The sequence below is a fragment of the Pseudophryne corroboree genome, chromosome 6 (assembly GCF_028390025.1).
Source record: "Pseudophryne corroboree isolate aPseCor3 chromosome 6, aPseCor3.hap2, whole genome shotgun sequence".
Lineage (NCBI taxonomy): Eukaryota > Metazoa > Chordata > Amphibia > Anura > Myobatrachidae > Pseudophryne > Pseudophryne corroboree.
This window is the reverse complement of record NC_086449.1, coordinates 688,776,996-688,798,785: the sequence shown is the minus strand read 5'-3', so window position 1 is coordinate 688,798,785 and position 21,790 is coordinate 688,776,996. Positions and strand designations below refer to the sequence as shown.

Here is a 21,790-nt window from a genome sequence, read left to right as displayed (position 1 = left end):
GGCTGCGGGCTGGCTCGCCGGAGCCTGCTTCCGGGCCGCCGCGCGCCAGCCACGTATGGAGGGGTGACGCGGGCGGCTGTCCCGCCGATCCCGGCCGGGGCCCTCGGGTGGGAGCAGCGCGCTGTGAACCGAGCGCCGCCTGGTCCGCCTGGATGAGGCGCCGGGGGAGGGGGGGGGCATTCCTCCTGGGTCTGGGCATTCTGCTGTGCTGGCGCTAGCTGACTGGGCTGCGTTTGGTATACTGAGTATATTTTGCGGTGAACTGTATGGAGGGGGGCTTAGATTGAGGGCTGCAGCGTGGGTATAACTGAAGCGTAGGAGAGGGGGCTTAATAATAAAATTGTACTTATTCCTTTCCTTGACTCCAGGAGCTGTGAGGTGGGTGCCTTCTTGGATCCTTGATCAGCATGAAAGAGGGAGCCTGCCTGGCATTCCTGGTCTTTTGTACCTCCCAGGTAACTCTCCTCCCCTTTTTCCTATAGGATGCTGCTATGCTACCTGCTCTATCCCCCCCCCCCCCCTCCCCTCCCCCTTTCTCCCATTCCCTGCCCCAGGCTCCTTCTTTTAAAAAACCCAGGACGCTTATTTATTCTCGGGCCTAATTTGTCCCTCGAATTCTTTAGTGGCAATGACTGTCGCCACCTCTCTATGTTGTCAGTGGTTTCCAAAGGGAAACCATTATTTCACAATTCAACAACAATAATTTGTGGAAAAACATGTATTTTGATATTAGATAACAGAACACTGAAATTGAAGCACAGCTTCATGTAATGTGTGTGCATATGAGGCCACTTATATTTTTTAGACATCTAGAAGTCTTATACTTTGTTCGTCGGGAGGATTGCCACCTAGCAACAGCTGGTGGTTTCTGTAGTAAGCATCCGGATTTTCCACTGTAAGGCAGGGAAGTGACATTTTTAAATCACTAACCTGCCAACCAGGGCCGGTTCCGGGGCTTCTGGCACCCCGGGCGGCATTAGGGGGCGTGGCTTCATACAGGGGGCGGGGTCATTTAAGCCCCCTGTACAGACTGAAATGATGTGCGGTGCGCGATGACGTCATCTCCCGGAAAGGTGAGCGAGCCTCCCGCTTTCCCCCTCGGCCGCCCGCAACAGTGAACAAGTAGGCGGGCCGAGGGGGTCCGATGACGCGATTCATGCTGAAACGGGTCATCGTAGCTCCACCCCCCGCTATGCAGCGCCTCGTTTCTCGGCACAACACAGCGGGGGGTGGAGTCACGATGACACGACCATGATGCAATGCCCCCGGACCGCCTATCCTGCTGACGGCCACGCCCCCGAAGCACCCGTCCTGCTGCCGGCCATGCCCTCATTCACCTACAACGCTACCTCCTCCCAGAGGAGGAGGCAGCAAAGTAGGTAAGCCTGTTAAAGGGTACTCTCATGACAAACCCATTGATGGTGCTTCCCATATTGCTTAATCCTCCAGTCCCTATTCTGTGGTAGATGCAGAGTCTGAGGAAAGGATTGGGACAGCTGTGTCTTTAAAGCAGGCTTGCCTACCCTCTCGCATTCAGCGGGAGGCTCCCGATTTTTAAAAGAGCCTCCCGCTGCCCCGCAAACCTTGTTAGCCCTCCCGCATATAAAGCCATCCGTGACATGCTATACTGCGCATGCGCAAGTCCGGAGAGGCCGGGGGGCGGGTCCTTCACGGGAGACTTCAGGGTAGCCTCCGGAGCATTGTGTGCAGCAGCAGCTGGCCTGCTGTGCACACTGAGAAGTCATCTGAAGCAGGGCTTTGCTTCCCTGTGGCTGGCCCCTCCCACCACACTCAGCTGCGTGTATCATCAGCCCAGCAGCAGCAGCTCCTCGGCTCTCTCTGGGTTTTCATGTCCCCTCCCACACTGTCCTCAGGTCAGCTCTATAGCAGGTCAGTACGGCATACTTGCCTACCTGACCCTCTCCATGAGGGAGAAAATACTCTGTTCCTGGACTTTCCTGGTAATGTATGATTGCCATCACCTGTGGTGAGCTATTTAATTGATAAGAAAGGTGTTTCACCACAGGTGATGGCAATCATACATTACAGGAAAGTCCAGGAACAGAGCATTTTCTCCCTCATGGAGAGGGTCAGGTAGGCAAGTATGCAGTACGGATGTAATGGTGGGGGATGTACTGTGGCACTAGATGTAATATAGGAGGGGGGGCTGTGTATAATAATATGTAAGCTGGTACAGAGTGTAATATAGGGGAGGGGGGTGAGTGTGCTGTGTATAGTGTCATGTGTAGGGTGTAATATGGGGGGGCTGTGTATAGTGTCATGTGTAGGGTGTAATATGGGGGGAGCTGTGTATAATGTCATGTGTAGGGTGTAATATGGGGGGAGCTGTGTATAATGTCATGTGTAGGGTGTAATATGGGGGGAGCTGTGTATAATGTCATGTGTAGGGTGTAATATGGGGGGCGCTGTGTATAGTGTCATGTGCTGGATGTAATATGGGGGCGCTGTGTATAATGTCATGTGCTGGGTGTAATATGGGGGGAGCTGTGTATAATGTCATGTGTAGGGTGTAATATGGGGGGAGCTGTGTATAATGTCATGTGTAGGGTGTAATGTCATGTGCTGGGTGTAATATGGGGGGCGCTGTGTATAGTGTCATGTGTAGGGTGTAATATGGGGGGAGCTGTGTATAATGTCATGTGTAGGGTGTAATATGGGGGGAGCTGTGTATAATGTCATGTGTAGGGTGTAATGTCGTGTGCTGGGTGTAATATGGGGGGCGCTGTGTATAATGTCGTGCTGTGTGTAATATGGGGGGCGCTGTGTATAGTGTCATGTGCTGGATGTAATATGGGGGCGCTGTGTATAATGTTATGTGCTGGGTGAAATATGGGGGGTGCTATGTATAATGTCGTGTGCTGGGTGTAATATGGGGGGGTTGGGATCGGATGACCGGCTGTGGGGATCCCATTGGTCAGCATAATGACGCTGGGATCCCAGAGTGCAACAAAACCCCTTGCGGGCTCGCTGCACTTGCCATGCTGCAGGCTCGCTGCGCTCACCACAGGTTCTATTCCCACTTTATGGGTGTCATGGACACCCACGAGTGGGAATAGTCCCTGTTAGTCGGAATGCCGACTTTTGGGATTTCTAGCGGTCGTGATCCTGACCGCCGGTAACATGATTACATCCTATATGGAGAGGCTGTGTATGCTGTGTGTAATGTGGTGCTGGGTGTAATATGGGGGGCTGTGTATACTGTGTGTAACCTGGTACTGGGTGCAATATGGGGGGCTGTGTATGCTGTGTGTAATGTGGTGCTGGGTGTAATAGGGGGGGCTGTGTATACTGTGTGTAACCTGGTACTGGGTGCAATATGGGGGGCTGTGTATGCTGTGTGTAATGTGGTGCTGGGTGTAACATGGGGGGCTGTGTATACTGTGTGTAACCTGGTACTGGGTGTAATATGGGGGGCTGTGTATACTGTGTGTAACCTGGTACTGGGTGTAATATGGGGGGCTGTGTATGCTGTATGTAATGTGGTACTGGGTGTAATATGGGGGGCTGTGTATACTGTGTGTAACCTGGTACTGGGTGTAATATGGGGGGCTGTGTATACTGTGTGTAACCTGGTACTGGGTGTAATATGGGGGGCTGTGTATGCTGTATGTAATGTGGTACTGGGTGTAATATGGAGGGCTGTGTATGCTGTATGTAATGTGGTACTGGGTGTAATATGGGGGGCTGTGTATACTGTGTGTAACCTGGTACTGGGTGTAATATGGAGGGCTGTGTATGCTGTATGTAATGTGGTACTGGGTGTAATATGGGGGGCTGTGTATACTGTGTGTAACCTGGTACTGGGTGTAATATGTGGGGCTGTGTATGCTGTATGTAATGTGGTACTGGGTGTAATATGGGGGGCTGTGTATACTGTGTGTAACCTGGTACTGGGTGTAATATGGGGGGCTGTGTATACTGTGTGTAACCTGGTACTGGGTGTAATATGGGGGGCTGTGTATACTGTGTGTAACCTGGTACTGGGTGTAATATGGGGGGCTGTGTATGCTGTATGTAATGTGGTACTGGGTGTAATATGGAGGGCTGTGTATGCTGTATGTAATGTGGTACTGGGTGTAATATGGGGGGCTGTGTATACTGTGTGTAACCTGGTACTGGGTGTAATATGGAGGGCTGTGTATGCTGTATGTAATGTGGTACTGGGTGTAATATGGGGGGCTGTGTATACTGTGTGTAACCTGGTACTGGGTGTAATATGTGGGGCTGTGTATGCTGTATGTAATGTGGTACTGGGTGTAATATGGGGGGCTGTGTATACTGTGTGTAACCTGGTACTGGGTGTAATATGGGGGGCTGTGTATACTGTGTGTAACCTGGTACTGGGTGTAATATGGGGGGCTGTGTTTGCTGTATGTAATGTGGTACTGGGTGTAATATGGGGGGCTGTGTATACTGTGTGTAACCTGGTACTGGGTGTAATATGAGGGGCTGTGTATACTGTGTGTAACCTGGTACTGGGTGTAATATGGGGGGCTGTGTATGCTGTATGTAATGTGGTACTGGGTGTAATATGGGGGGCTGTGTATACTGTGTGTAACCTGGTACTGGGTGTAATATGGGGGGCTGTGTATGCTGTATGTAATGTGGTACTGGGTGTAATATGGGGGGCTGTGTATACTGTGTGTAACCTGGTATTGGGTGTAATATGGGGGGCTGTGTATACTGTGTGTAACCTGGTACTGGGTGTAATATGGGGGGCTGTGTATGCTGTATGTAATGTGGTACTGGGTGTAATATGGGGGGCTGTGTATACTGTGTGTAACCTGGTACTGGGTGTAATATGGGGGGCTGTGTATACTGTGTGTAACCTGGTACTGGGTGTAATATGGGGGGCTGTGTATACTGTGTGTAACCTGGTACTGGGTGTAATATGGGGGGCTGTGTATGCTGTATGTAATGTGGTACTGGGTGTAATATGGGGGGCTGTGTATACTGTGTGTAACCTGGTACTGGGTGTAATATGGGGGGCTGTGTATGCTGTATGTAATGTGGTACTGGGTGTAATATGGGGGGCTGTGTATACTGTGTGTAACCTGGTACTGGGTGTAATATGGGGGGCTGTGTATACTGTGTGTAACCTGGTACTGGGTGTAATATGGGGGGCTGTGTATGCTGTATGTAATGTGGTACTGGGTGTAATATGGGGGGCTGTGTATACTGTGTGTAACCTGGTACTGGGTGTAATATGGGGGGCTGTGTATGCTGTATGTAATGTGGTACTGGGTGTAATATGGAGGGCTGTGTATGCTGTATGTAATGTGGTACTGGGTGTAATATGGGGGGCTGTGTATACTGTGTGTAACCTGGTACTGGGTGTAATATGGGGGGCTGTGTATGCTGTATGTAATGTGGTACTGGGTGTAATATGGGGGGCTGTGTATACTGTGTGTAACCTGGTACTGGGTGTAATATGGGGGGCTGTGTATGCTGTATGTAATGTGGTACTGGGTGTAATATGGGGGGCTGTGTATACTGTGTGTAACCTGGTACTGGGTGTAATATGGGGGGCTGTGTATACTGTGTGTAACCTGGTACTGGGTGTAATATGAGGGTCTGTGTATGCTGTATGTAATGTGGTACTGGGTGTAATATGGGGGGCTGTGTATACTGTGTGTAACCTGGTACTGGGTGTAATATGGGGGGCTGTGTATACTGTGTGTAACCTGGTACTGGGTGTAATATGGGTGGCTGTGTTTGCTGAATGTAATGTGGTACTGGGTGTAATATGGGGGGCTGTGTATACTGTGTGTAACCTGGTACTGGGTGTAATATGGGGGGCTGTGTATGCTGTATGTAATGTGGTACTGGGTGTAATATGGGGGGCTGTGTATACTGTGTGTAACCTGGTACTGGGTGTAATATGTGGGGCTGTGTATGCTGTATGTAATGTGGTACTGGGTGTAATATGGGGGGCTGTGTATACTGTGTGTAACCTGGTACTGGGTGTAATATGGGGGCTGTGTATACTGTGTGTAACCTGGTACTGGGTGTAATATGGGGGGCTGTGTATGCTGTGTGTAACCTGGTACTGGGTGTAATATGGGGGGCTGTGTATACTGTGTGTAACCTGGTACTGGGTGTAATATGGGTGGCTGTGTTTGCTGAATGTAATGTGGTACTGGGTGTAATATGGGGGGCTGTGTATACTGTGTGTAACCTGGTACTGGGTGTAATATGGGGGGCTGTGTATGCTGTATGTAATGTGGTACTGGGTGTAATATGGGGGGCTGTGTATACTGTGTGTAACCTGGTACTGGGTGTAATATGGGGGGCTGTGTATACTGTGTGTAACCTGGTACTGGGTGTAATATGGGGGGCTGTGTATGCTGTATGTAATGTGGTACTGGGTGTAATATGGGGGGCTGTGTATACTGTGTGTAACATAGTACTGGGTGTAATATGGGGGGCTGTGTATGCTGTATGTAATGTGGTACTGGGTGTAATATGGGGGGCTGTGTATACTGTGTGTAACCTGGTACTGGGTGTAATATGGGGGGCTGTGTATACTGTGTGTAACCTGGTACTGGGTGTAATATGGAGGGCTGTGTATGCTGTATGTAATGTGGTACTGGGTGTAATATGGGGGGCTGTGTATACTGTGTGTAACCTGGTACTGGGTGTAATATGGGGGGCTGTGTATACTGTGTGTAACCTGGTACTGGGTGTAATATGGGGGGCTGTGTATACTGTGTGTAACCTGGTACTGGGTGTAATATGGGGGGCTGTGTATGCTGTATGTAATGTGGTACTGGGTGTAATATGGGGGGCTGTGTATACTGTGTGTAACCTGGTACTGGGTGTAATATGTGGGGCTGTGTATGCTGTATGTAATGTGGTACTGGGTGTAATATGGGGGGCTGTGTATACTGTGTGTAACCTGGTACTGGGTGTAATATGGGGGGCTGTGTATACTGTGTGTAACCTGGTACTGGGTGTAATATGGGGGGCTGTGTATGCTGTGTGTAACCTGGTACTGGGTGTAATATGGGGGGCTGTGTATACTGTGTGTAACCTGGTACTGGGTGTAATATGGGTGGCTGTGTTTGCTGAATGTAATGTGGTACTGGGTGTAATATGGGGGGCTGTGTATACTGTGTGTAACCTGGTACTGGGTGTAATATGGGGGGCTGTGTATGCTGTATGTAATGTGGTACTGGGTGTAATATGGGGGGCTGTGTATACTGTGTGTAACCTGGTACTGGGTGTAATATGGGGGGCTGTGTATACTGTGTGTAACCTGGTACTGGGTGTAATATGGGGGGCTGTGTATGCTGTATGTAATGTGGTACTGGGTGTAATATGGGGGGCTGTGTATACTGTGTGTAACCTGGTACTGGGTGTAATATGGGGGGCTGTGTATGCTGTATGTAATGTGGTACTGGGTGTAATATGGGGGGCTGTGTATACTGTGTGTAACCTGGTATTGGGTGTAATATGGGGGGCTGTGTATACTGTGTGTAACCTGGTACTGGGTGTAATATGGGGGGCTGTGTATGCTGTATGTAATGTGGTACTGGGTGTAATATGGGGGGCTGTGTATACTGTGTGTAACCTGGTACTGGGTGTAATATGGGGGGCTGTGTATACTGTGTGTAACCTGGTACTGGGTGTAATATGGGGGGCTGTGTATACTGTGTGTAACCTGGTACTGGGCGTAATATGGGGGGCTGTGTATGCTGTATGTAATGTGGTACTGGGTGTAATATGGGGGGCTGTGTATACTGTGTGTAACCTGGTACTGGGTGTAATATGGGGGGCTGTGTATGCTGTATGTAATGTGGTACTGGGTGTAATATGGGGGGCTGTGTATACTGTGTGTAACCTGGTACTGGGTGTAATATGGGGGGCTGTGTATACTGTGTGTAACCTGGTACTGGGTGTAATATGGGGGGCTGTGTATGCTGTATGAAATGTGGTACTGGGTATAATATGGGGGGCTGTGTATACTGTGTGTAACCTGGTACTGGGTGTAATATGGGGGGCTGTGTATGCTGTATGTAATGTGGTACTGGGTGTAATATGGGGGGCTGTGTATACTGTGTGTAACCTGGTATTGGGTGTAATATGGGGGGCTGTGTATACTGTGTGTAACCTGGTACTGGGTGTAATATGGGGGGCTGTGTATGCTGTATGTAATGTGGTACTGGGTGTAATATGGGGGGCTGTGTATACTGTGTGTAACCTGGTACTGGGTGTAATATGGGGGGCTGTGTATACTGTGTGTAACCTGGTACTGGGTGTAATATGGGGGGCTGTGTATACTGTGTGTAACCTGGTACTGGGTGTAATATGGGGGGCTGTGTATGCTGTATGTAATGTGGTACTGGGTGTAATATGGAGGGCTGTGTATACTGTGTGTAACCTGGTACTGGGTGTAATATGGGGGGCTGTGTATGCTGTATGTAATGTGGTACTGGGTGTAATATGGGGGGCTGTGTATACTGTGTGTAACCTGGTACTGGGTGTAATATGGGGGGCTGTGTATACTGTGTGTAACCTGGTACTGGGTGTAATATGGGGGGCTGTGTATACTGTGTGTAACCTGGTACTGGGTGTAATATGGGGGGCTGTGTATACTGTGTGTAACCTGGTACTGGGTGTAATATGGGGGGCTGTGTATGCTGTATGTAACGTGGTACTGGGTGTAATATGGGGGCCTGTGTATACTGTGTGTAACCTGGTACTGGGTGTAATATGGGGGGCTGTGTATACTGTGTGTAACCTGGTACTGGGTGTAATATGGGGGGCTGTGTATACTGTGTGTAACCTGGTACTGGGTGTAATATGGGGGGCTGTGTATGCTGTATGTAATGTGGTACTGGGTGTAATATGGGGGGCTGTGTATACTGTGTGTAACCTGGTACTGGGTGTAATATGGGGGGCTGTGTATGCTGTATGTAATGTGGTACTGGGTGTAATATGTGGGGCTGTGTATACTGTGTGTAACCTGGTACTGGGTGTAATATGGGGGGCTGTGTGTAGGGGTGCTGTGTATGTTATTTATGTCATACCTCCCAGCTGTCCTTATTTTCTCAGGACAGTCCTGTTTTTTCACTGACTGTACCGTTGTCCCACTCGCGGGCATCAGTGTCCTGCAGTTGGGGGAGGGTCAGTTGGCAGACGTTAGCAAAGCAGCAGCACTGAGCACATGCGCACATGCTCTATTCACCGGCAGAGAGGACACAGGTCATGGCCAGCTACTCACAGAGCGCTGTTCATGCCCCCATAGTAACAAAAACAGGCATGGCTCGTAATCGTGGCACTTCCTGTGAGGCCACACCCTTATCAACGAGGCCATGTCCCTAATTCCAGGCGCGCGCCTATGGCGCACGCACAGATGTCACTCCTGCAGGATTCAACAAGTTTGGTGGAATGTTATAATGTAAAGTGCTGGGTGTAATGCTGCCTTTTGCTGCTTTTAGTACTATAGTTTTTACCTGCAATTACAGGACACACCCCTGATTGCAATAAATACGCCCATGGGTGGAGCTAGACACACCCTGGGCGGAGCTAGAGACTCCCCTCAACGGCACATTCCACTGCCGCCTGGAATCTCCCTGAAACTAGTTTTCAAAAGTAGGCAAGTATGCTTTAAAGTCACATTGGGCACTGAGGAGCTTTCTGTCAGAGACTGATGATAGATAATGAAGTGCTGGTTTCTGTCACAGATATACTGCATATTTCACCTCTGACTGTATCAGGCATGAATATACAAAAATAATACACACACACACACACACACACACACACACACACACACACACACGGATTTGTCACTGTGTTATCATCATCCTTCTCCTCGCGTAGTACAGTAGTTGTGATGAAATAATAATCCCTCAGACTCTGAGGTAAAAAATGGACTCTGATCATAATAAACCATTTTCTGAGGTAGGCACATGTTCAAGACTGATGTTGCCACTAGAATAAATAATAAGATTTTAAACCTACCGGTAAATCTTTTTCTCCTAGTCCATAGAGGATGCTGGGGACTCCGTAAGGACCATGGGGTGTAGACGGGCACCACAGGAGATATGGGCACTCTAAAGAACTTTTAGTATGGGTGTGCACTGGCTCCTCCCTCTATGCCCTTCCTCCAGACCTCAGTTAGAGAAACTGTGCCCAGAGGAGAAGGACAATATGAGGAAAGGATTTTGTACATCAAAGGGCAAGATTCATACCAGCCCACACCAATCATACCATATAACTTAGAATATACGCAACTAGTTAACAGTATGAACGACAAAAAAAAAGTATCAGTCAAAGACCGATTCCAACTGTAACATAACCCTTATGTAAGCAACAACTATATACAAGCCTTGCAGATTTAGGGAGCCCAGCATCCTCCACGGACTAGGAGAAAAATATTTACCGGTAGGTTTAAAATCTTATTTTCTCTTATGTCCTAGAGGATGCTGGGGACTCCGTAAGGACCATGGGGTTTACACCAAAGCTCCAAACCAGGCGGGAGAGTGAGGATGACTCTGCAGCACCGACTGAGCAAACGCAAGGTCCTCCTCAGCCAGGGTATCATACTTGTAGAATTACGGCAAAAGTGTTTGAACCCGACCAAGTAGCAGCTCGGCACAACTGCAATGCCGAGACGCCTCGGGCAGCCGCTCAAGAAGAGCCCACCTTCCTAGTGGAATGGGCCTTTACCGAATTTGGTACCGGCAATCCAGCTGTAGAATGAGCCTGCTGAATCGTGTTACAGATCCAGCGAGTAATAGTCTGTTTAGAAGCAGGCGCGCCAATCCTGTTGGCTGCATACAGGACAAACAGAGCCTCTGTTTTCCTAACCCTAGCCATCCTGGCTACGTAGATTTTTAAGGCCCTGACCACATCCAGGGACTTGGAATCCTCCAAATCACCCGTAGCCACAGGCACCACAATAGGTTGGTTCAAATGAAAAGAAGAAACCACCTTAGGCAGAAATTGAGGATGAGTCCTCAATTCTTCTCTATCCACATGAAAAATCAAGTAGGGGCTCTTGTGAGATAAGGCCGCCAACTCCGACACCTGCCGTGCAGATGCCAAGGCTAATAACATAACCACCTTCCAGGTGAGAAATTTAAATTCCACCGTTTGAAGAGGTTCAAACCATTGTGATTTAAGGAACTGTAACACCACGTTAAGGTCCCATGCTGCCACTGGTGGCACAAAAGGAGGCTGGATGTGCAGCACTCCCTTCACGAAAGTTTGGACTTCAGGGAGAAAAGCCAATTCCTTTTGAAAAAATATAGATAGGGCCGGAATCTGTACCTTAATGGGGCCTAATTTTAGGCCCATATCCACTCCCGTCTGTAGGAAGTGGAGAAAATGGCCCAGATGGAAACCCTCCGCAGGAGCATTCCTGGTTTCACACCAAGATACATACTTCCTCCAGATACTGTGATAATGCTTCGCCGTTACCTCCTTCCTAGCCTTTATCAGAGTAGGGATAACTTCCTCTGGAATACCTCTCTCTGCTAGGATTCGGTGTTCAACCGCCATGCTGTCAAACGCAACCGTGGTAAGTCTTGGAACATGCAAGGCCCCTGCTGTAACAGGTCCTCCCTGAGAGGAAGAGGCCACGGATCTTCTGTGAGCATTTCCTGAAGATCCGAATACCAGGCCCTTCGAGGACAATCTGGAACCACGAGTATTGCTTGTACTCTGTTTCGTCTTATGATTCTCAACACTTTTGAGATGAGAGGTAGAGAAGGGAACACATAGACCGACTGAAACACCCATGGTGTCACTAGGGCGTCTACCGCTACTGCCTGAGGATCCCTTGATCTGGCACAATACCTCTGAAGCTTTTTGTTGAGGCGTGACGCCATCAGGTCTATTTGAAGAAGTCCCCACCGACTTGCTATCTCTGCAAAGACCTCTTGATGAAGTCCCCACTCTCCTGGATGGAGATCGTGTCTGCTGAGGAAGTCTGCTTCCCAGTTGTCCACTCCCGGTATGAAGACTGCTGACAGAACGCTTACGTGATTTTCTGCCCAGCGCAGAATTCTGGTGGCTTCCGCCATCGCCACTCTGCTCCTTGTCCCGCCTTGGCGGTTTACATGAGCCACTGCTGTGATGTTGTCTAATTGGATCAGGACCGGTAGATCGCGAAGAAGATACTCCGCTTGTCGTAGGCCGTTGTATATGGCCCTCAATTCCAGTACGTTGACGTGAAGACAAGCCTCCTGGCCTGACCATACAACCTGAAAATGTCTTCCTTTTGTGACTGCTCGCGTCCGTGGTCACCAGAACCCAGTCTTGAATGCTGAACCTGCGACCCTCTAGAAGGTGAATACTCTGCAGCCACCACAGGAGAGACACCCTGGCCCTTGGGGACAGGCTTATCTTTTGATGAAGGTGTAGATGGGACCCCGACCATTTGTCGAGAAGGTCCCACTGAAACGTCCTCGCATGGAACCTGCCGAAGGGGATGGCCTCGTAGGCTGCCACCATATTTCCCAGAACTCGCGTGCATTGATGAACAGACACTCTTTTTGGTTTTAGCAGGTTCCTGACCATGTTCTGGATGTCCTGGGCTTTTTCCTATTGGTAGAAAAACCCTCTTTTGTTTCGTGTCCAGAATCATGCCTAGGAATGATAGTCGAGTCGTTGGAAGCAACTGTGACTTTGACAGATTGAGAATCCAACCGTGTTGATGTAACACTCTCAGGGAGAGTGACACGCTTTTCAGCAATTGATCCCTTGATCTCGCCTTTATCAGGAGATCGTCCAAGTACGGGATAATTGTGACACCCTGCTTGCACAGGAGCACCATAAGTTCCGCCATTACCATAGTGAAAATCATCGGGGCCGTGGAAAGCCCAAACGGCAACGTCTGAAACTGGTAATGACAGTCCTGTACCACGAAATGTAGGTATTCTTGATGAAGAGGAAATATGGGGACATAAAGGTAGGCATCCTTCACGTCCAGCGACACCATAAAATCCCCTGCTTCCAGACTGGATATCACAGTCCGGAGTGATTCCATCTTGAATTTGAACTTTTTCAAGTATAGGTTTAGTGATTTTAGATTCAAAATTGGTCTGACTGAACCATCCGGCTTCGGGACCACAAACATTGTTGAATAGTACCCTTTGCCCTGTTGGACTAGGGGAACCCTGACAATCACTTTCTGTTGACACAGCTTTTGAATTGCATCTAATACCACTTCCCCCTCCGGGAGAGAGGTTGGCAAGGCCGACTTGAGAAATCGGCGAGGGGACACCTCTTCGAACTCCAGTTTGTAACCTTGGGATCCACACCTGATAGGACCCAGACCTGGCTGAAGAGTCGAAGACGTGCCCCCACCGGTGCGGACTCCCTCCGTGGAGCCCCAGCGTCATGCGGTGGATTTAGTAGAAGCCGGGGAGGACTTCTGCTCCTTGGAACTAGCCGAAGCAGCTGTTCTCTTCCCTCTACCCTTACCTCTGGCGAGCCGACCCCTTCTGGACTTATGCGACCGAAAGGACTGCATCTGATATTGTGGGGGTTTTTTTGCTGTAGGGGAACAAAAGGTAAAAACGTAGATTTACCCGCGGTAGCTGTGGAAACCAGGTCCACGAGACTGTCCCCAAACAAAACTTCACCCTTGTAAGGTAAAACCTCCATATGCTTTTTCGAGTCGGCATCACCCGACCATTGGCGGGTCCACAGAGCTCGCCTTGCCGAAAACTGCCATGGCTTTGGCTCTGGAGCCAAGCAGTCCCACGTCTCTTTGAGCGTCTCTCATATACAAGACTGCGTCCTTAATGTGGCCCAAAGTCAGGACAATGGTATCCTTGTCCAGGGTATCCATGTCAGCCAACAAGATATTTGTCCATGCTGCAACAGCGCTACAGACCCATGCCGATGCTATTGCCGGTCTGAGTAAAGCCCCTGTATGTGCATAAATAGACTTTAAGGTAGTCTCCTGTCTATGATCTGCAGGATCCTTAAGGGCCGCGGTGTCAGGAGACGGTAGCGCCACCTTCTTGCACAGACGCATTAATTCCTTGTCCACCCTGGGCGAGGATTCCCAACGTACCCTGTCCTTTGCAGGGAAAGGGTACGCCATAAGGATCCTCTTGGGAATCTGCAGTTTTTTGTCTGGAGTTTCCCAAGCTTTTCAAATAATTTGTTCAGTTCATGAGATGGAGGAAACGTTACCTCACGTTTTTTTTCCTTATACATGCGCACCCTCGTGTCAGGGACAGAGGGGTCATATGTGATATGTAAAACCTCTTTTATTGCCATAATCATATAATGAATACTTTTGGCCACCTTAGGGTGCAACCTTGCCTCATCGTAGTCGACACTGGAGTCAGAATCTGTGTCGGTATCAGTGTCTACTATTTGTGATAAGGGACGCTTTTGAGACCCTGGCGGGCACTGTGACCCAGCCACATCCGCGGATTGACTCCCTGCTGTTTCCTTGGACTCAGCTTTGTCCATTCTCTTATGTAATAAGGTCACATTAGCATTTAAAATATTCCACATATCATACCAATCATGAGTCAGCGTTGCCGACGGAGACACCACAATCATCTGCACCACCTCCACCTTGGATGAGCCTTCCGCTTCAGACATGTTGACACACGTGTACCGACACCCTCACACACACACAGGGATATATCTATAAGGGGACAGTTCCCCAACCAGGCCCTTTGGAGAGACAGAGAGAGAGTATGCCAGCACACACCCATCACCAACTGACACTGGAAACAATTCCCAGATTTAGCGCTTTTATATTAAGTCAATCGTGTAATACACTTACTGCGCCAAAATGTGCCCCCCTCTTTTTCAGCCCTGTATCACCGTTCTGCAGGGGAGAGTTCGGGGAGACAGCTTCTCTTCAGCACACTGTGGAGAAAATGGCGCTGGTTAGTGTTGTGTGACCAAGCTCTGCCCCCTCTAGTGGCGGGCTTCGGTCCCGCTCAAATTCACAAACAATGGCGGGGGATGAACATATTCACTGACACCGCAGCCCATATGTATCTAATATGCCAAAAATAGAAGTATATATTGCTGCCCAGGCCGCCCCCCCTGCACCCTGCACCCATCAGTGCCTGCCGTGTGTGTAACTTGTGGGAGCAGTGAAGATCTGAAGTCTTCTGCCGCCTTAGAAGTCTTCTTTCTTCGTTATACTCACCTGGCTTCTATCTTCCGGCTCTGTGTGGAGGACGGCGGCGCGGCTCTGAGACGAACGGCAGGCGGAGACCTGCGTTCCGATCCCTCTGGAGCTAATGGTGTCCAGTAGCCTAAGAAGCAGAGCCTATCATTTAAGTAGGGCTGCTTCTCTCCCCTCAGTCCCATGATGCAGGGAGCCTGTTGCCAGCAGTGCTCCCTGAAAATAAAAAACCTAACAAAATTATTTTATCAGAGAAATTCAGTAGAGCTCCCATGTAGAGCACCCATTCTCCTCTGGGCACAGAATCTAACTAACTGAAGTCTGGAGGAGGGGCATAGAGGGAGGAGCCAGTGCACACCCATACTAAAAGTTCTTTAGAGTGCCCATATCTCCTGTGGAGCCCGTCTATACCCCATGGTCCTTACGGAGTCCCCAGCATCCTCTAGGACGTAAGAGAAAAATAAATAACTAAATAAATCCTCACAGGGATGTCAGCTGAGGCATATAAACATAGTCCCCTGATATTGCCTGTAGTTGACAAAAACATTAGAAACCCACTATTGATTTATGGAATCATATTTATGAATATTAATATTTAATATATCATATATGATTATTAATATATGGATATATTTTAATTAATATGGGTTCATCATATATATCTGCAAATATATTATGTCAGGCTTACAAACTAAGTGGCTGATAAATATATGCAGTCCTTATACATATGATTCACCACAAATCACAATATATGTATACTGTATATAATTGCCTCCACACTCACGAGCGTACAGGCAAGTATATATACCCTCTAGCGCCAGTATCTACCGTAAGGATGGAGGTTTAATAATGGTGCGGTCTGCTGCTCCTATTTATAAGGATAATTACATTCCTTATGATGAACAAAGAACCACTAATTACAGGGATGAGAACTCCCTTGTAAAAAAAGAGAAGCGCTGCCCGCACCAATTAAAGGAGACAATTACTTGAATTTTTCAAAATACACTAAAAAAGATTTATTATCACATATGCTGCAGCATAGAATACACTCAATTAATACATAATAAGTATTAAATATACTTCAATTCATAGCATTATTCTAAAAGTCCATATACTGTAGGACAGGGGTGGGGAACCTTTTTTCTGCCAAGGGCCATTTGGATATTTATAAAATCCTTCGGGGGCCATACAAAAATGATCAACTTAAAAATTAGCCTGCCCTAAGTAGATATGCCCCCAGTAGTTATGCCACAGTAGATATGCCCCCAGTAGATGTACCCCCAATCAGCTGTTATGCTCCAGTAGATATGCCCCCAGTCACTTGTTATGCCCCATTAGATATGCCCCATCACTTGTTATGCCCCATTAGACATGCCACCAGTCAGTTGTTATGCCCCATTAGATATGCCCTTTAGTAGCGATGCTTACACATTAAAAGGAGAAAAAAAAACACAATACTCACCAGCCCCGCTCCTGCTTTCCGGACCGTTGCCCTCCACCTGGCCACTCACTCCTCAGAACTGTGGGAGAGAAGTCATGACATCTCTCCCATAACACCGCACAGCAGCACACGCACACTGCCAGAGCCGGAAGCCGGAGCTCAGGAGTGAGCTCCTGCCTTCGGCTGCTACTCAGGGTAAGAAGCCAGGCGCCCACTAGTAACAAAATCCCAGCGGGCGCCCGGCTAGGTGAGCCTGGCCGGGCCGGATCGAGTGGCTCTGCGGGCCTTATACGGCCCTCGGGCCTGAGGTTCCCCACCCCTGATGGGTCTGGGACTCAAAAAGGTCGACAAACATTAGGTTGACGCCAATTGGTCGGCACACCTTAGGTCGACATGGACAAAAGGTCGACAGGAACATGGTCGACATGGAAAAAGGTCGACATTATTTTTTTTATTTTTTTGGGTGTCGTTTTCTTCACAGAGTGACCGGGAACACCAATTAGTGCACCGCGTCCCCTCGCATGGCTCACTTCACTCGCCATGCTTCGGGCACGGTGCCTTCGCTCTGCTACCGCTTCGCTTGGCACAGATTACCGTTCCAATCGTAGTCCACGTGGATCGTTAAGTATGAAAAGGTTCCAAAAAAAGAAAAAAATTGTGAAAAACCCATGTCGACCTTTTTCTATGTCGACCTCGTTCCTGTCGACCTTTTGTCCATGTCAACCTTTTGTCCATGTCGACCTAAGGTTTGTCGACCAATTGGCGTCGACCTAAGGTTTGTCGACCTTTTTGCTGTCGATCTTTAGTCCGGATACCCCCCTGATATAGGACTATCTAAAAACCTATTTAGACTTCAGAGGCTGATCCTTATTTGAAATGTTGTTCACAATGGTGGTCATTCCGAGTTGTTCGCTCGCTAGCTGCTTTTAGCAGCATTGCAAACGATAGGCCGCCGCCCCCTGGGAGTGTATCTTAGATTAGCAGAATAGTGAACGAAAGATTAGCAGAACTGCTACTAAAAATTTTCATGCAGTTTCTGAGTAGCTACTCCTAGATTGCGATCACCTCAGTCCGTTTAGTTCCTGGTTTGACGTCACAAACACGCCCTGCGTTCGGTCAGCCACTCCCCCGTTTCTCCTGCCACTCCTGCGTTTTTCCCTGGCACGCCTGCGTTTTTTAGCACACTCCTCGAAAACGCTCAGTTGCCTCCCAGAAACGCCCCTTTCCTGTCAATCACTCACCGATCAGCCGGACAAACACCAGCAAATCTACTACATTTTGTGTTAAATAACTTAGCGCATGCGCGCTGTGTACCATGTGCATGCACAATTTCCACCTAATCGCTGCGTTGCGAAAAACGGCAACAAGCGAACAACTCGGAATGACCACCCATGTCCACTGGACTAGATGTGGAATGGCATGAGACCGCTTTTCAAACACTCAATGTGTTTATAAGTCCTAAACTTAGTAATGTTCTTATTGAAAATGTGTGCACACACTTGTTAGAAATAAGTGGGTAATTACTAGAGATGAGCGGGTTCGGTTCCTCGGAAACCGAACCCGCCCGAACTTCAGCTTTTTTTACACGGGTCCGAGCGACTCGGATCTTCCCGCCTTGCTCGGTTAACCCGAGCGCGCCCGAACGTCATCATGACGCTGTCGGATTCTCGCGAGGCTCGGATTCTATCGCGAGACTCGGATTCTATATAAGGAGCCGCGCGTCGCCGCCATTTTCACACGTGCATTGAGATTGATAGGGAGAGGACGTGGCTGGCGTCCTCTCCATTTAGATTAGAAGAGAGAGAGTGAGATTGAGACAGAGACACTTGATTTACTGGAGCTTAGGAGTACTAGAGATAGAGAGTGCAGAGTTTACTAGTGACTGACCACTGACCAGTGACCACCACTGCAGTTTTATTTAATATAATCCGTTCTCTGCCTGAAAAAAACGATACACAGTGACTCAGTCACATATCATATCTGTGCTCAGCCCAGTGTGCTGCATCATCTATGTATAATATCTGACTGTGCTCACACAGCTTAATTGTGGGGGAGACTGGGGAGCAGTTATAGGTTATAGCAGGAGCCAGGAGTACATACATATTATTAAAATTAAACAGTGCACACTTTTGCTGCAGGAGTGCCACTGCCAGTGTGACTGACCAGTGACCTGACCACACTGACCACCAGTATAGTATACTATATTGTGATTGCCTGAAAAAGTTAAACACTCGTCGTGTGACTTGTGTGGTGTTTTTTTATTCTATAAAAAACTCATTCTGCTGACAGACAGTGTCCAGCAGGTCCGTCATTATATAATATATACCTGTCCGGCTGCAGTAGTGATATATATATATTTTTTATATCATTATTTATCATCCAGTCGCAGCAGACACAGTACGGTAGTTCACGGCTGTAGCTACCTCTGTGTCGGCACTCGGCAGTCCATCCATAATTGTATACCACCTCCCCGTGGTTTTTTTTTTCTTTCTTCTTTATACATACTACATCTCATTATCATCCAGTCTATATTAGCAGCAGACACAGTACAGTACGGTAGTCCACGGCTGTAGCTACCTCTGTGTCGGCACTCGGCAGTCCATCCATAATTGTATACCACCTACCCGTGGTTTTTTTTTCTTCTTTATACATACTACATCTCATTATCATCCAGTCTATATTAGCAGCAGACACAGTACAGTACGGTAGTCCACGGCTGTAGCTACCTCTGTGTCGGCACTCGGCAGTCCATCCATAATTGTATACCACCTACCCATGGTTTTTTTTTCTTTCTTCTTTATACATACTACATCTCATTATCAACCAGTCTATATTAGCAGCAGACACAGTACAGTACGGTAGTCCACGGCTGTAGCTACCTCTGTGTCGGCACTCGGCAGTCCATCCATAATTGTATACCACCTACCCGTGGTTTTTTTTTTCTTCTTTATACATACTACATCTCATTATCAACCAGTCTATATTAGCAGCAGACACAGTACAGTACGGTAGTCCACGGCTGCAGCTACCTCTGTGTCGGCACTCGGCAGTCCGTCCATAATTGTATACCACCTACCCGTGTTTTTTTTTTTCTTTCTTCTTTATACATACTACATCTCATTATCATCCAGTCTATATTAGCAGCAGACACAGTACAGTACGGTAGTCCACGGCTGTAGCTACCTCTGTGTCGGCACTCGGCAGTCCGTCCATAATTGTATACCACCTACCCGTGGTTTTTTTTTCTTTCTTCTTTATACATACTACATCTCATTATCATCCAGTCTATATTAGCAGCAGACACAGTACAGTACGGTAGTCCACGGCTGTAGCTACCTCTGTGTCGGCACTCGGCAGTCCATCCATAATTGTATACAACCTACCCGTGGTTTTTTTTTTCTTCTTTACACATACTACATCTCATTATCATCCAGTCTATATTAGCAGCAGACACAGTACAGTACGGTAGTCCACGGCTGTAGCTACCTCTGTGTCGGCACTCGGCAGTCCATCCATAATTGTATACCACCTACCCGTGGTTTTTTTTTCTTTCTTCTTTATACATACTACATCTCATTATCAACCAGTCTATATTAGCAGCAGACACAGTACAGTACGGTAGTCCACGGCTGTAGCTACCTCTGTGTCGGCACTCGGCAGTCCATCCATAATTGTATACTAGTATCCATCCATCTCCATTGTTTACCTGAGGTGCCTTTTAGTTGTGCCTATTAAAATATGGAGAACAAAAATGTTGAGGTTCCAAAATTAGGGAAAGATCAAGATCCACTTCCACCTCGTGCTGAAGCTGCTGCCACTAGTCATGGCCGAGACGATGAAATGCCAGCAACGTCGTCTGCCAAGGCCGATGCCCAATGTCATAGTACAGAGCATGTCAAATCCAAAACACCAAATATCAGTAAAAAAAGGACTCCAAAACCTAAAATAAAATTGTCGGAGGAGAAGCGTAAACTTGCCAATATGCCATTTACCACACGGAGTGGCAAGGAACGGCTGAGGCCCTGGCCTATGTTCATGGCTAGTGGTTCAGCTTCACATGAGGATGGAAGCACTCAGCCTCTCGCTAGAAAACTGAAAAGACTCAAGCTGGCAAAAGCACCGCAAAGAACTGTGCGTTCTTTGAAATCCCAAATCCACAAGGAGAGTCCAATTGTGTCGGTTGCGATGCCTGACCTTCCCAACACTGGACGTGAAGAGCATGCGCCTTCCACCATTTGCACGCCCCCTGCAAGTGCTGGAAGGAGCACCCGCAGTCCAGTTCCTGATAGTCAGATTGAAGATGTCAGTGTTGAAGTACACCAGGATGAGGAGGATATGGGTGTTGCTGGCGCTGGGGAGGAAATTGACAAGGAGGATTCTGATGGTGAGGTGGTTTGTTTAAGTCAGGCACCCGGGGAGACACCTGTTGTCCGTGGGAGGAATATGGCCGTTGACATGCCTGGTGAAAATACCAAAAAAATCAGCTCTTCGGTGTGGAAGTATTTCACCAGAAATGCGGACAACATTTGTCAAGCCGTGTGTTCCCTTTGTCAAGCTGTAATAAGTAGGGGTAAGGACGTTAACCACCTCGGAACATCCTCCCTTATACGTCACCTGCAGCGCATTCATAATAAGTCAGTGACAAGTTCAAAAACTTTGGCCGACAGCAGAAGCAGTCCACTGACCAGTAAATCCCTTCCTCTTGTAACCAAGCTCACGCAAACCACCCCACCAACTCCCTCAGTGTCAATTTCCTCCTTCCCCAGGAATGCCAATAGTCCTGCAGGCCATGTCACTGGCAATTCTGACGAGTCCTCTCCTGCCTGGGATTCCTCCGATGCATCCTTGCGTGTAACGCCTACTGCTGCTGGCGCTGCTGTTGTTGCTGCTGGGAGTCGATGGTCATCCCAGAGGGGAAGTCGTAAGCCCACTTGTACTACTTCCAGTAAGCAATTGACTGTCCAACAGTCCTTTGCGAGGAAGATGAAATATCACAGCAGTCATCCTGCTGCAAAGCGGATAACTGAGGCCTTGACAACTATGTTGGTGTTAGACGTGCGTCCGGTATCCGCCGTTAGTTCACAGGGAACTAGACAATTTATTGAGGCAGTGTGCCCCCGTTACCAAATACCATCTAGGTTCCACTTCTCTAGGCAGGCGATACCGAGAATGTACACGGACGTCAGAAAAAGACTCACCAGTGTCCTAAA

At 48.3% G+C, this 21,790-nt stretch overlaps 1 protein-coding gene across 8 annotated transcripts in view; it reads left to right on the top strand.

Annotated features, from left to right (window-relative positions):
- Nucleotides 1-21,790, top strand: part of LOC134933242 (lymphocyte cytosolic protein 2-like) — an 881,523-nt gene that overhangs the window by 807,972 nt on the left and 51,761 nt on the right. For 7 of the 8 annotated variants that reach the window (XM_063928300.1, XM_063928301.1, XM_063928299.1 and 4 more), the window contains one exon: nucleotides 369-455. The exons of the other annotated variant lie outside the window; for it this stretch is intronic. In XM_063928300.1, the coding sequence (XP_063784370.1) occupies nucleotides 369-455 (87 nt within the window). The remainder of the gene's footprint in view (nucleotides 1-368; nucleotides 456-21,790) is intronic. 8 annotated transcript variants of the gene reach the window in all.